General features: G+C 53.1%; 1 protein-coding gene across 1 annotated transcript; it reads right to left on the reverse strand.

The window, feature by feature from the left end:
- Positions 1 to 978: 978 nt before the first annotated feature.
- Positions 979 to 9,365, reverse strand: CDK5RAP3 (CDK5 regulatory subunit associated protein 3). The gene is made up of 14 exons (XM_082704768.1): positions 9,218 to 9,365; positions 8,946 to 8,991; positions 6,592 to 6,723; positions 6,223 to 6,323; positions 5,800 to 5,848; positions 5,037 to 5,215; positions 4,816 to 4,952; positions 4,458 to 4,602; positions 3,995 to 4,105; positions 3,532 to 3,607; positions 2,834 to 2,922; positions 1,994 to 2,199; positions 1,434 to 1,605; positions 979 to 1,322 (listed from the first exon to the last, which is right to left on the reverse strand). Exons 1-14 carry the CDS (start codon positions 9,221 to 9,223, stop codon positions 1,257 to 1,259), a joined length of 1,515 nt encoding a protein of 504 aa, XP_082560894.1. The 5' UTR covers positions 9,224 to 9,365; the 3' UTR covers positions 979 to 1,256.
- Positions 9,366 to 15,916: the final 6,551 nt, after the last annotated feature.

Genomic DNA, 15,916 nt, shown 5'->3' on the forward strand with positions numbered 1-15,916 from the left:
CTTCGATGCTAAGGACAGTTTTACCTCGACATTCTGCACCCATGTTTCTCCTTTTCCAATTCCTAGACTAATTTCAGCCCCCAATACCTCCAAAAGGAGGTGAACAGGCAAAGATTGGGGGGAAGCGATGGGCTGACATTAATTGATAGGAGCGGCTCCGAGCAGTTCATGCTGCCTTATCTCTCTCTCCTCCGGATAGCGTGTGTCCGCTGGAGTCCGCGGGGTCGGTGATTAATAGGGGCGATCACTCACTGTCCGGGACGGCTGAAAGGCAGCAGGGAGGGGGCGGCCCTCCCCAGAACTGAGATAACAAGCAGCAGGAATAATGAGTGGTGTCACTCCACTTTTCATTTTGATGGAAAGTCATTACGGGAGTCAACGCCAGCGACAAAGAACCATGAATCAACTGCTCTGCTATGAAATTAAAATCGAATTGCCGGCCACCCCCAGCCCCTACCTTCCTGGGAAACGGGGATGGGTAGGTGGCTTGGGAGAGGGGTGCTGTCCTGGGCGGGGCTCTGCCCAATCACCACGCAGGCAGTTATGGGAAGCGAGTGGACAGGCGGCTGGTGAAGGTGACAACTCCTGTCTCCACCTTGTTTATCAGACCCTTCCTCCCCAAACCACATTTTCCCTCTGCCTGGAGGTAAGCTGTGATTAAAAGGAAAATACAGCTTTGCAGGCTCCAACAAGGCTGCCACTTGACGGGTCCCCTTGGGCTTCTGGCCTGAGTGGGGCTGTCTTGCCTGGCCATGGAGAGAAAGGGGCCCAGCCATCTCAGCTACCCCAGTCCCCCTTGCTGAGCCACTTTAGATACTCAACTGGGGCCCTTCCTGTCACCAGAAGGCAAGGGGGAACGTTGACCCTGGGGCTCCAAAGGTAAAGCCAATGGCCTTGGGAGCCCACTGGATCACGGACCCCTGGCAAAAAGGCGCACAGCCCTGACTCAAGGCCCCGAGCAGCAGAAACTGTCAGCAGTGAAGCAAGAGTCTCTTCCTTTTTTATTGAGTCCAGCTAGATGATGAGTGGGCCCGAAACTATGGTTCCAGGCTGACGGGCCATAGGGCATCAAGACAGCTCCTTGCCAGACAGTGCTGCAGGTGTCAAGGTCACCATCTAGGGATGGCTCCCTTCTGTGGCTTCCTGGCCTCCAGTCGCCTGGTCTCTGGCCAGCAAGGGCCCTGCCCCATTGGCCCTGGCTTCCCACCCTCCTTCCTGAAGGCTGGGAAGATGGGCCAGTAGAAACATCGAGAATGTCACAGAGAGGTTCCCATTAGGTTCACGGGGCGCCCATTGTATCTCTTGGAAATGTCAGCTTCAATCTGAAAGACAGGGACGCCTCATGGGCAGGACACAAAGGCAAAGGGGCCTCCTTCTGTAGAGATGGGGTGGGAGGGTCCTCCCCCTCGGCAGGTTTGGCCTCCCCATCTCACCAGCTTCTGCAGCTCCCTGGTCTTCTCCAGCAGCAGGTCTAGCTTGGGCTCCAGGGCCGCCTGCTCCTGAAGTGCTTCCTGCTGCTTCTGCACCATCAGCTCCTTCTTCAAAGCCAGCAGCTGGGACTGCTTCAGCTTCTGCTGCAGAAACTCAGTCACACGGTCCACATACCTGTGCAGGGCACCCAGGTAAGTATCTGGTGCAGTGGAGGAACCTGGGCAGCCCCACTCAGCTGCTGGGAAAAGGGAGGCTGAGGAAACCAGATCCCAACGGGCCTCTCAGCCCCCACGCCCTTCGCTCCCTCTCTGCAAGGCATGTGGCGCGCAGGTCTCCTGTCCTATTTGGGAAGCAGAGGAGCAGAGCCTGCCCGCACACCTCAGACCACCTCGTCCTGCCCCAAGAGAACCCTTGATCCCAACTGTGACAGAGATGCTAGGGGAGGCAGAGAAGAGCTCCGAGGGGTTATAGAGAAGGGGAACATAAGGAGTCAGCGCTGCTCAAGATGGCGGCACCCCACCTCATGCTCCCGAATGGCCCATCATCACTGGGAAAGCCAGACCTTGGTGAAGCCAGGATCATAAACAGGTGTTGCATCCGAAGACTGGTGAGCCGGCCAATCAGATCCTGCAGCGCTGACACCATGGTAAGCATCTTCTCTTTGGTCTGGCCCTGCAAGATGGCGGGAGCCAGCTGGAACTGGCTCATGGACAAGATGTCCGCCTCCTCACTCATCTCCACGGCTCTCTGGGACAAGAAGATCTCGAGCTGAGGGCAGAAAAGGATCTGGTTGAAACCCAAGAAGAGAATTCAGAGCCTGAGCCCTCAGACTGCTCCAAATAGAAGAATGAGATGGGAGGGTTGGATGCCGGGTGATGAGAGATTATTTCCTCTGAATACTTTTACTGCTAAAGACTTACCAACTACAACATGAGAACCCAAGGCAGCCTCCACTGCCACTCTTCCATCCCCTCCCAGCCCATCAGCCCCCCACCTCCAGCCCTGATACCTCTCCTTCCTCTCTGCGTGCGGCTCAGATAAACTAAGAGCACAGAAACTTGATGGGTTCTCTCTGCCCCAGTGAAGGTGTTTTCTCTCTGTGAGAGGAATTATTCAGCAAACAGGAGCCCATGTCTGAGCTGGATCCCTGGATTAAGAAAGGGCTAGAAGAATCTGGGAACCAGCCACACATCTTGTCACTCTTATTCTACCAGAGAAACATGATTCCTTTGTCCTCCTCTGCTCTAGAGGCTAAGAGAGGCTTCCCTGGGCAGAGAGAGAAAGAACAGGAAAGAACTACAAATTCCACTCCATGATGCCCTCACCAGCCAGCAGGGCCCCGGGAAGGGAATAGACGGAGATGAACACAAACGGGAAGCCGTCTCCCAGAGGATGAAGGTACCTCCATGAGCTCATCAATGAACTGATTCCGGGTCTCAGGGTATTCAAGAAGTGTTAGAGCATCTGGGCCCCTAGCAACACCTTCTGGAGCTGCCGGGAAGAGAGACGGAAATGTGTTAAAGTTGCTGGGGACCAAAAAAAAAGAACCTCAAGTTTGAGAGGTTCTGATGGGTTCATCTGGACACAAACTCAATGCACTAAAGCTACCTGCTGTCTCATCCCAGAGGGCCGGGGGGGGAAGGGTTACCCTCTCCCATAGGTCCAGCCTGAATCAGACAGACACTAGGACCAAAGGCCAGTCTGGGAGGACCACTGAGCTGGCTTCAAGGCCTGGAGGAGTCCCCTCTGCTCCAGCAGGCCACGAAGTGTCATCCTGCACCGCCCTCTAGTGGCTCAGATCGCTGCTACAGCCTCTTTGCTGCTGGGCACGGGTGTCTGGTCAGACCTCCAAGACCACTGGCCCTCCTGAACCCTCCCACCAGAAAAGATGACCCGTTTTCGCTATCTCAAAAGTTGTGAGCTTCTAGACTTGATTTTAAGAACTTCTCTCCATCTCCCTACTCTCACACCATGATCATGATTTTGAGAAAACAGCTGGATGTGTGAGCAGCCCAATCTTGGCAATGCACTGTTTATTTCTGGAGACATGGGGACCTCTGAGCACCCACTTGGGCCAGGACTCCAGGGACGTGTGCTTACCCTGGGTTCCGGCTTCCAGCACCGTGATCTGCAAAGCAGCGTCGTCTCCCCAGTCTATCCCATCACCCCCAGCTTCCTGAGTGGAAAGCAAAGAACCTCAGCAGGGTTTCAAGAATCTTCCCCATCAAAGGCAGCCAGAATAAACCAAAGCCCTAGGTAAGTTCAATGCCTGCACATTTCAACTGTGTGACGGACATGCCGCCCTGAGGTCGGAGGCAAATATGCTACCCTCGTCACTGCTTGGAGAGTTACCACTGGCCTTTCCCCCCAACACTTTGCCCCCAGATACCAGGAGAAAAGGGGCCAGACCTCTGATACATCCCTGTGGGAGCTCTGTCTCCCCTTGGTCTTCACCTCATCTGAGGGCTATGGACTTTGAGTCACATCTTTAAAGACAGATACCACTTCTCTCACCCCCAAAGCAGAGATCACAGAAAGTCCTCAGAGAGGAAGGCTTCCTAACCTTTGAGTCTGATTCCAGGGAGATGCCCCAGTCAATTCCAGCAGCCTGGGCAGAGATGCCAGAGTCAGTCCCTTCAGAAGCCACCGCTACTCCAAAGTCACCCCAGTCGATCTAGAAGGGAAAAAAAGTGTTAGCACCCAGAAAGTGGGTGAAAGAAAAGGGGCATGCCTCCCTAGAGGCCTCAGGTGTCCCTCTAGGGGGCATCGGCACACCGTGTCAGGAGCACCCCAAAAGACAGCCCATCTTCAGAGAGTTCACAGAACTGCAGGATTCCTAGTTCAAAGCCAAGCTCTTCCATACTCTGGGCTCCAGAAAGTCAGAAAAAAGGAGAACCCTCTGGGCCCTTCTAGCTCTAGGCTCTCTCACCAGAATCCCTCTTTCTTCCTTCTGGGGCTCTGCACTCAGGCGGAGGGGGAGTGGGGTGCAGGGGCCAAGGCAGCAGCTCTCGCCAGGCTTGTCTTACCGCGTCTTCTTCCACCGGCTCAGGTGGCTCCTCGAGGTGCGGCCGCTCGACCACGGAGGGCTCAGTCCCTGTCCTCCACTCGTACACCGTGGAGTTCCCCCACCTCTGCACGTAGCGCAGCATGGGCAACACCTGTTCCTCGGGGCTGCAACGGAGCGGCCGACTGAGCCTCCCGCTGGGCCCGCAGGAAGCCCATGCCAGGCTCCCCTTCGGACAGATGCTGAGGCTCCCACAGGTGCACACGTGTGAACTCAAACTCAAATGGGATGTGGGAAAAACACAAGCACAGAAGACAGAACAGCCAAGGAACACAGGTCAGCTGTCCCCTCCCCGCTGGAGAGACACTGAGGTCCCTTACCTTTCACACACAAAGCCCACGCAGGCCTGGTACAGGTCAATGGCTTCACCCAGGGCCTGAGCCCCCGCCCCGATCTCGGCCAGCTGATTCGGCAGCTCCTTCACTAGAGCCAGCAGTTCTCTTCGGATGTTGTCTCCCTGGCAAAGGGGAGAAGAGGCGGCCTGAGACAAGTCGGGTGGGAGGCAGAGAAGCTGGGCTTGGGGCCCCCCGACGAGGCTCACCGTGATGCCGTACTGCTTGCACGAGTGGTAGAACTGCTCCCGCATCTCGGCTGCCCCCGCCTGGCCCTCCTCCTCCTTGCGGCTGTACTCTTGCTGCAGCTGCTGGCACCTGGCGATCTGCTTCTTCAGTGAGGGGATCTCATAGCTGACATTCCGAACCAGGAGGCTGGAGAGTTCCACTGAGGAGGGTCCGGGAAATTCACCCCCGACGCCCAGGCCTCGAGGCCAGCAGGCCCCGGGACACACCTGGCCTCCCCGCTCTTCCCCTCCCAGCCAGGGCACCGCACACAGACATTTAACCTCTCTGATCCAGGCCTCCTCTCTAACACTGGGGTAAAAACATTTACCATGAGGATTAAGAGAGAGAATGCACATAAAACATGAGTAGAATTCCTTGCATTTAGTAGATGCTCGGTAAGTATGAACTATTATTATTAGGACTTTTAGGAAACATATCCCAACGTAAAACACACCCTGTAATTACTCTTTCCGGCACCGGATGTGGACCCCGGGTGACCCATGCCTCTTCTGCAGACAGAATCAGTCACCAAGAAGTTGGCGGGGGAGGACCAAAACACATGCCTACTACCTGCCTCGTCTTCCTCCTCCTCCCAACACCCTTTGGGGAATTTCTTTGCCAACCTGGCAAACATTTATACCCCAGCCTCTTTCCCCACATGTGCTTCCTGGAAGCCTAGTGTCTCAGAACTTGGGGAGTGGGCTGCCCCATGGACGCCGTGCCTCCCAGGCTGGGCAACTTTACCTAGGTAGGTATTGTCCTTTTCATACAGGGCTACGATCTCCTGCCAATCCTGGGTAAGGACAGAAACAGAAGTGAGGGGGAGTAGCGCTCAGCAACCACATCTTAGCTCAAGCCACAAACAGGGGAAGCTCCCCCAGCCTTCACATCACATGAGACCCAGAGCTCTTGTCCTCCTTCATTGCACTGGCTGGACCACCACGTCATTTTAAGAATGTGGCACAACTGAGTGCTCCCCAAAGTAGCAGGCCTGAAAATGTAAACCCAGGGGTAGGGTCTATTTTTGCTCTCAACTTTGAGGATGCTGAGAAAGCTCAGGAAATAGTCTACATAAGCCTCTGTAGTGGACCCTGAATGAGACCAGAGCCTCAAACCCTGGAGACAGGATGTTTCCAGGTATAACTCACCAGCTTGACCCACACTTGCCTTCATTCGCTGTGAAGAGTACCGGCCAAAAATATTTTTTGTGGAAGCTTCAGTGCCTTTGAGAAGGTCCACAATCCTCAGGCAGTGGAAGTAGTGTATGTCTGGAAAGGAAGGAAGAGCAAAGACTTTGGGAATTATAGTATCTTCCCCACCTACCCTGGGCACATGGCTGACTGGTGAACAGGCGGAGAATTTTAGCATGTACAGTTCTCTCCTTCAGCGTGCTGTGCTGGAAGAAGTCAGCATCTGTACCCCCAAGAGAAATCTCTAGGGGTCAGCCCTACAGCTAAACAACAAGGGAGCAGCTCGGCTGATATACGGGGCTTCAGGGAAGAGGGGGCTCCAGCAGGGTAGCCCAGGGGCACTCACAGGATCCAGAGAGCAGCTGGGCGATCTCCTCGCTCTCTGGCATGTCCTGGATGGCAGCATTGATCTTCTCTCGGATGCTCAACACAAGATTCTGCCATTTTAGGCTGCAGTGCCTTCTGTCGACCAGCCAGTCTATGTGAGAAACCCCCAAATCATAGCATTTCCATTCACACAGCTGGAAGTTCATCACTAACTCAAGGGAAATGGGCTAAGACTGGCTGAAAGCTGTACGCCTATTGGTTAAGGTGTGGGGATTATGGGAATAAAGAGAGGCTCAAAGGGACCCTTGGGGTTAAACGGACTCTGTCACAGAGTTTGACTTTTACAGAGCAACTGCTTCTGCACAGGGATAACGAAAAACTTTATTTTTTTTAAAAGATTTTTTTTTTTAAATTTTTATTTATTTGACAGAGATCACAAGTAGGCAGAGAGGCAGGCAGAGAGAAAGAGGGGGAAGCAGGTTGCCCGTCAAGCAGAGAGCCCAATGCGGGGCTTGATCCCAGGACCCTGGGATCATGACCTGAGCCAAAGGCAGAGGCCTAACCCACTGAGCCACCCAGGCGCCCCTAACGAAAAACTTTAAATTTGGTCCTGACATCAAAGCGCCACTTTTGACCACTCTAAATTCTCCATAATATTTTTGCTTCCATGGGTAATTATATCTTTCGTACTGACAAAGGATGCTTTTCAACTTCCACTTCCTCGGGGCTGGGATTAACCATGACAATGGAAAATACAAGATGATTATGCCAAGTACCAGATGAATGAACAACCGCAAAGCCCCTAATACCCACAGCGCCCTAAGGACGAGATACCACTGTTCGACTCTCAACAGTGAAGTACCACCTACCACGACTGACCTCCTGGTCTCTTGGCCCAGATCTGTATGTAGCAGAGGGTGTGGGCGGATGAGAGCCATGCACATGTCCTCAGTAGGAAGGAGCTAAGAGCTAGGCTTTGTGTTCAGATGGTCCTACCTTCTAATTATCAACTTTTAAAAAAGATTTATTTGTGGGGTGGGGTGAGGAAGAGGATGCGAATGTGGGTGGGGGGGCAGAGGGAGAGAACTTCAAGCAGACTCCTCACTGAGCACAGAGCCCATCGTGGGGCTCAATCCCACAACCCTGAGATCATGACCCCGAATCCAAATCAAGAGTTGGACCTTTAACCAACTGAGCCACCCAGGTGCCCCTAATTATCAACTTTCTTAAGCAAGTCTCTCAGCCATGCCGTGCGTCAGTTTCCCCACATATAAAATGGGGATAATAAGATACTGAATTGAAGAGGGAATGAAGGTAAAACACGGAGCACTGTTGTCTGGCACATGGCAAACATTCCATAAATACTAGTAAAAATCTTCGTTTTTACAATGTCAAGTGCCCAAAACAACACCTGGGAGACCAAACGCTAACAAATGGTATGGTCCTTTCCATAACCAATGAGCAGCTCATACACCAGGACTGCGCCTGTGCTGAAGAACTGGGACAAATCTGCAATGACACTGAAGAAGCTCTATTTAGTGGCCACCGCACAGGACTGACTATATGGCCCAGAGTGGTGAATTCAGAACCTTGTCCTTGTTAATACACCTGCCACCTGGTCACCACTTGGTCACCACCTGGTCAAACACAGGGGTCCCACCGTAGTTACCGGTTACACTCCCTCTGCTGTATTCCTTTAAAATCTTCAGAAAGAAAAGTTCTGTACATGTCCTAGAACTAAAAGGGGATGAGGTAGTCAAACAGATGTCATCTTAACGACAAAACTGGCATCAAATTGATCAGTGCAACGAGCATTTTAAAATGAACTAGTTGTCCACTTGCCCTGGAAGGGTCATGATGAAGAGATCCTTGCCTAGCTCTGAACTGAGGAGGTACTTAGATCAGATACAGACAGCAGGGAGATGGCCTGGCCACTCATTCCCAACTGGGCCTATGTCCCTCTTCCTCTTAAAATCAAAGGAAGATGGAAGGTTTTCAAAAGAAAGGAGGGGAAGGGTTTTTTTCATACAAAAAGCATAGACACTGGAACCTGACTCAAGCTCCAATTTCCTATCCGCCACTTAGTAGCTGCCCATTTTTAAAATAAGCCATCACTCTGCAGCTGAATGATTTGACAATATGTGCCACGAATGTTATGTACAGTCGAGGACGCAGGTCAAGTACAGACTCTATGTATAGTTCCTTCCTGCTCCTTCAAGCATGGCAGGTAACCACGGCTGGGAGCATGGGTCAAGGCGAATGGTCAGCACCTCAACAGGGGTCTTGGGGTGTCAGGGCTCCCAGCTGTTGGTGACAGAGGGCAAAGGGCAGGTCCTCCCCCGACAGCTGGGAGCGCGGGGCGTCCCCTCCTACCGAGCAGCTTGCTGGTCTGGATGTCGATGGGCACGTGCTGATGGTCCTGGAGGGAAACACCGCGGGGAACCGGGCGTGAGCGCGGGAAGGGGGCGTGCCACCCGCGCGCTCATTTCAGGGGCTCAACCGCCACCCTGTGGGGCCAGAATGATGGGCCGGAGAGATGGCCGCGCCCGGGAGGGAGGCCGGGGATGCGGGCGAAGAACCGACGGGCTGAATCAGCCCGGGACCCCCGACCAAGCCCCCATTTCCCCCAGCTTCTGTCCCCACACCTGCATCTTTCCTCCACTTCCGCTTCCGGCCGGCGACTCAGGCCCGCCCCACCTACAACCAATCCGGCGCTGGTCTGGTTGAGCCTCAGTTTAGGCACGAAGCGGCCTCCTCCGGCCACGTCGCCACCTTCCTCCGAGCCAATCGGGATACGCGCTCCACCCCTGGCCTCAAGCCCCACCCACCCCGGGGCTCCGAATGGCTCAGCCCGGGAGGGGCGGGAGAATGGGAGACAGCCAATGGGAGACGCGAGGCGGGCTCAGGGCCGAAGAGGGGCGGGGGCGCAGAGAAAAGGCTGCAGGGGCGGCGAGGTGGCGCCTGGCGGCGCCCGAGAGCTAGTCACTGCCGCTTCCGGCCAGGTGAGCGCGGAGCCTTCGGTGCAGGGATCAGTGGTCTCGCAGAGAGGGTCCTAGAGCCGACTCTGGCCACCTGGAGGCCGTTGGAAATGCCTCCTTCTGGCCTTGCCTCACTTTACTGTCTGTCGTAGTTTGTAGGTCTCTTGTGGTACTTCTCTCACTTTGCCTTCCCGTTCAGTTTATCTGATAGACGTGTGTTGAGCACCTGCTCCGTGGTGGGTGATTAGGGAAGGAGAAGGAGGCATCCCAAAGATAACCCCTAAATTGAGCCTCAAAGGAAGAGCTGCAGAAAAAGGGGTATGCGGGGGAAGGGTGTCCCAGGTGGAGGAAACTACACAAAGCTTTGGAGGCCACAAACAGCAAGAGGGGTGCAAGGAACAGGCAGCCAGGACTGGAAACGTAATTGGTGGGGCCCCGCGCAAAAAAAGGTGCAGGGCCCCTTTTTTTAAAAATGGAAGAATTTCAAGAGGGCAGTTGCGCAAGTCTCACACTGCAGATGCCAGCTGCGGTGACGGCTAGTCAGCTTATGTGCAGTAAAGGCTTGAGGCAAGGAATGGCCAGTGGGGAAACTGTAAAGGTGGAAAAGTGTTATCATAGGGAGGAGCCTCATTAAGTAACCTGGACTTCACTCCTGCAGACTGAGAGGAGGGAGGTTTGCAGGGCTTGAAACGGGGAGGGCCCTATTCCAACTGACTGCAAGGAGAGTGGATTCATGGGTGATAAGACTGGAGACAGGAAGACTGTCAGGAGGTTATTATGCAGCGGTTAAGGCTGGACCTAGGACAAGACCTGAGGAAGAGGGGAAGGCTAGATTTGATTTTAGAGGGAAACTGACAGATCTTGGTCATCAAATGGCCATGTGGATGGGGGAGATAGACAGCAATGATGAAACGTAGGTGGTTGGATTGGGAGGGCCACCACCTGCGACAGGGATGCAGGCATTGGGAGGAGGGCATCTTGGCTTTGAACTTACCGCGTTAGTGGTGCTGGGAGGCCCCCATGTGAAAAGTAGGCAGGAGACACTTGGGTCTATAGCTTTGGAGTTCAGGGGAGCGCTGGGGCTGGGGATACAGCTTTGGAGAGCCACAGGCTGACCAATCTGTAATCCGAGCAGTGGCTGAAGCTTCGGGAGGACGTGAGACTGGGCAAGAAATGGGTAGAGCGGGGAGACTGGGTGGGCCAAGGAGACCCAGGGCTGAGCGTGCCACTTGGGGCCCCTCCCTTTCCAGGATGTTAGCTCCTCCCCAAGGCTCCACCTGTTTTTTTCTAAAGGACCACCCCCCAACCCTACCCTCCCACCCCTCACCCTCTGCCCCAGGCCCCAGTACAGCACTTGGGAGCCAGTAACTTTGTTATTGAGCTGCGTGCTGTGGTACAGCAGTGAGAAGACCTAGATTTCTGCCCAGTGAGATCTTGGACTATTTCCATAACCTCTCTGCCAGCCAGTTTCCTCAACGTGGAGATAGCATCCATCCCAATTATCTTTGCATTTCTGTTTACAGGCTTAAATAAATAAACTAGATGTATATAACTCTTTACAGTTTGCAACATGCTTTAATATATCTCTTGTTCTTTGTAGACTCCTGTGTGTTTGTGTATGTGTGTGCTTGTGAGAGAGAGAGAAACATTAGTCATCATTATTATAAAATGGGTTGAAAGATTTCCCTGGAAATGGCTCATAGGGCAGAACCAGGGGCCTCTTCAGGGCTCTCTCAGGGGAATTTGGCTCCCATCTCAGAGGACTGACTCAGGCTGGAAGAATTTCAGGGGCTCCCCTGCAATTAAATGCACACTTCCTGGGCTCCAGCTCTGTGTTCCTGGCTCCCTGGGACATCCGAAGAAGCATGGCCCTGCCCCATCCTCAAGGTGCATCCTTCCTCCCTGAACCAACTGGTGGGCAGAGCAGGGTAGGGTGAGTTGGTGGAGGCAGGGACCACCAGCACGTCACCCCACCCATAGTGCCTTGGGGGGTGACTAATGTGGAACAGAAGGAGGTTTGAGAAGAGCTGTGCCTCGCTGCTGACCTCAGCTCAGGGTGGATGCCCCAGACAGCATACACTGTGGACTCTGGGCAGCAATCTGCAGTGTTTGTCCTTTTCCAAGGCCAGAAGGAACCTCAGGGGGCCTATGGGCAGAGACGCACGTAAGTGGTCTGCTCTCCAGGGCGTCTGGTCCTTGGGACTGCCAGCTGTCGGAAGGTGGTGTGTGGGGTGCTTCTGCCTGTGAGTCTCACAATTCTCTGCGGATTTAGCAGAGGGGACCTAGGTATTGGGCAGCACGTTGAGGGAACTGAAGAAGGACACAGCAGGCCTGTGCCAGCTTTGAACAGGAAAGCACAGAGCCCAGGGGTGCATGTGGGCTGCCTGACTGTCCTTTGTTGCTGTTGTTAGCTTCCTTGGGAAGTGACAACCGTGTGCCATGTGCCTTACAAGCCTTATCTCATTTGATCCGTCCAACAACCGTATAACTGTGAGCCAGAATTTAATTTTTTTATTATTTTTTAAGATTTTATTAATTTATTTGACAGACAGAGATCACAAGTAGGCAGAGAGGCAGGCAGAGAGGGAAGCAGGCTCCTCGCCGAGCAGAGAGCCCAACTCAGGGCTTGATCCCAGAACCCTGGGGATCACAACTTGAACTGAAGGCAGAGGCTTAACTCACTGAGCCACCTAGGAGTCCCATGTGAGCCAGAATTTAAAAGGTAAGGGAGCCAAAGCTAATTTCAGTGAGTTGTCCAAGGTCATACAGCTGGTAGTTGGTGGGGCTAGGATTCAAACTCAGGCCTGTTTGGCTTCCCAGCCTGCCTTCTTGTTCTCTGTGGGATGTGGCTTCTCACTCAGCCCTACCCACCCCCTTCACTGGGCTCAGCCACCTCAGCACCGGTGTTGGGTCTCTCCTCCTTCCTCTTCAGCCTGATTCCCATTTTCTCCCCAGTGGTTGTTCCAGATACTCGGACTCCCCCACCCCCAACCATAGTCCCTGTTCCATTCCAAAGTTCTTTCTCACCAGCCCTCACTCTGGGCAAAAACACCCATTACTTATTGTCCTACAATAGCCATAAAAAGGCTTACTTACCCTTGACATTCAAATAATCCATTTCTTTTATCCAACATCGGTTATTACTTTATGGTCTGTGTTTCCGTGTGTTTGCTCACAACCATACTGACTGGTGTGTGTGTGTGTGTGTGTGTGTGTGTGTGTGTGTGTGTGTGTGTGTGTGTGTGTGTATCTGCCTGCTGGGCTGAGACCCGGGAAACTCAGCAGCCTCGGCTGGGTCTCTTGGTGTTTGTAGTGTGGCTCCTGGGTAGTTTTTCTTCAGTCTGTCTCCGCGTCTAGTCCGTGAGGACCTTGCAGGCAGGGAGCACCGCTGTGCGCATGCCCACAACGCCAGCACCTGTAGGATACCCGACACTGAACGCCAGGTGCTTTAATGGGTCCTTGTAAAGGAAGGAATAAGAGGTGTGGCGTGTGCAGACAGGCAGTTAGTAATGAGTGGGGCCCGGGGTCACTCGGTCTGGGGGGAGGGCTGCACCTTCCCCAGCTCTTTTCTGCATCCGTTCTTCGACAGCTCAGGACCCAGAACCAGCCCCCCTGAACTGCTCGAAACTGTAATCCAATGGGGCCCTGTGTTCCCACGCCACAGTAGGGCACCAAGGCCCTTGGGGCTCCCTAGGTGTATTTTACTTGCTTCACTCAACGAGGACAGCTTTCTGAAGACAGGCACGTTGCATGTTTGCACGTGAAATATCATGCTTGAGCCTAGTTTTAGGGAGGTGCATTTATTTATTTATTTTTAAAGATTTTATCTATTTATTTTAGAGAGAACATGTGCACGTGAGGGCACGCCAGGGGAAGGGGAGGGCAGGAGAAGAGGGAAGGAGAGAGAATCTCAAGCAGACCCTGCGCCGAGTGTGGAGTCCAACCCGGGGCCCGATCCCACCACCCCGAGACCACGATCTGAGCTGAAATCAGAAGTCGGCCGCTCAACTGACCGAGCCACCCAGGCGCCCCAAAGGAGGTGCATTTAAACGTTAACAAAATTATAAAGCAATAAAGCGGCCTGCTTAAAAGACATTCACAGTTTATAGCCTTATCTCACACTCTCCTCCCAACACCGCTCTTCCGAGAAATGAATCTGCGGAAGGCCAAGGTTGGGCGGGACTTCCTAGACTGGTCCCCCTCAGCGGGGGTGGTCCCGAGCCTCTACATCCCGCACCTGTTTCCGGTGGCCTTCTCCAGTGGCAGGCCACAGGTGGGTATCCACCGAGTCCTGCCCACTGCAGTTTGCACTGGGATGCCTTCTCCAGGGTGGAGGTCGAAGAACAGGATTCTGGCCCCTCTAGGTCCCCAGCAGCAGAAAGGCCCAGATTTGGGGGTCAAGGGGAAAGGGAATGACTGCCTCTAGTAGGAGCCCTTCTAGTACACATGGAATTGGGGCTGTGACCCTTGGATACTGGACCCCAGTCTGGGGCCCATCCCACCATCCCTCTAGTCTCACAGGGAGTGTGAGATAAGGCTATAAACCGTGAATAAGGCTGGGATGAATGTTTAACCTCTTCTGGTGTCTTCTAACTGGGCATCCGCTCTCAAAGAGATGAGGCTTTCAGAGAAAGTGGCAAATCTAGAAATCTGTGGGCACCTTCCTGGGACAACCACGTATACTTATTTATTTATTTTAAGATTTTTTTTTTTGTTTAAATAATCTTCACATCCAGTGTGGGACTCCAGCCCACAACCCAGAGATGAAGAGTTGCATGTTCCACCGACTGAGCCAGCCAGGAGCTCCAGCTGTGCATGCTTCGTACTGGAGGCAGGAGGACCTTGCAAAATCATATCCGCAATTCACATAAACCCCCAAGAAGATGAGCGTGAGCAGCAAGCCTGCCGTAGCTGAAATCACAAGTCAAATAAATGGGTTTTCTCTCACCTGACCTCCAGGAAGGTTGGTGCGAAGAGTGGGACACGGGCAACAGGCTAGATTAAGAATTTCTTAGTGTGGGGTGCCTGGGTGGCTCAGTGGGTTAAGCCTTTGCCTTCAGCTCAGGTCATAATCTCAGGGTCCTGGAATCAAGCTCCGCATTGGGCTCTCTGCTCAGCAGGGAGCCTGCTTCCCCCTCTCTCTGCCTGCTGCTCTGCCTGCTTATGATCTCGTTCTCTCTGTCAAATAAATAAATAAAATCTTAAAAAAAAAACAACCTCTTGGGGCACCTAGGTGGCTCAGTGGGTTAAGCCTCTGCCTTCGGCTCAGGTCATGATTTCAGGGTGCTAGGATTGAGCCCCGCATGGGGCTCTCTGCTCCGTGGGGAACCTGCTTCTCCCTCTCTCTCTCTGCCTGCTTCTCTGCCTACTTGTGATCTCTCTCTCTGTCAAATAAATTTTTAAAAATCTTAAAAAAAAACCTCTTAAAAAAAATTTCTTAGGGTAAAGACAGGACTTCTATTTCTCATTTGTGTTGTGTTGTAAAGCTTGAGTCAAATTCCTATTATATCAGTGGTAGATAATTCTTGGCTCAAGGAGCTAAAATTCTCTAACAGAGCCAAATATATGACTAGATCATTACAATACTATATACGTATATATGTGTGCACATACACATATATAATTAATTCTGGTGAATATCATGTTAAATAGAAGCAAATGAGCAAATTCTGTAGGACCAAAACAATTCCTGGTGGCATAAGAGGCATTGTAATCAATTTGGGTCTTGAGGGATGAATAGGAGTTTGTCTTAGTTTACCCAGGACGCTATTTCTGACCAAGGCGCAGCATGCACTCTTCATCTTACCCTCCTGGGCAGGTTCTGTGCCCGGGAAGGTAGGCAGAGAAAAGGACTATTCATGAGGGGTGGGAGATGCCCATCCTAAGAGGGCCAGGCCCCAGGGGTTCCACTGTGGGCCATGGGGGAGGGTGCCTTGAAGGACTCGAGGCAGGGGGGGCTGTTTCGGAAGGAGGGGAGTACAAACTCACAAAGCCATGCAAAGCTGAACCGAGTAGAAGCAGGGTTGGAAATAGTAGGGCAGGTTTGAGAGTTGGTTAGTTTGGGAGTTGATTGAGGGGATGAGGAGCCCAAGGAAACGGAGAATCATCTGCCTTTCCTCCACCCAGTGCCCCGCTCAGTGCCTGGCATATACCTACTCAGTCCTTGGAGTAAGGTAGCTGGGCAGGTGGATTGAGCATCGAAGCTGGGCATCCCCAGGACAGGCAGCTACAGGGCCCCTGACCGTGCAGCAGATTTCCCCAATCTCCAGGGATGTAGGCACAGAGTGAGCTGCAAAGGCAGCCCTGGCTGGTGGTCAGTGATCAGGAGGGTGTGTGCACACACTCTGCATTCTTATCTTACCCTCT

Source organism: Mustela nivalis (genome assembly GCF_964662115.1).
Source record: "Mustela nivalis genome assembly, chromosome: 17".
Classification (NCBI taxonomy): Eukaryota; Metazoa; Chordata; class Mammalia; order Carnivora; family Mustelidae; genus Mustela; species Mustela nivalis.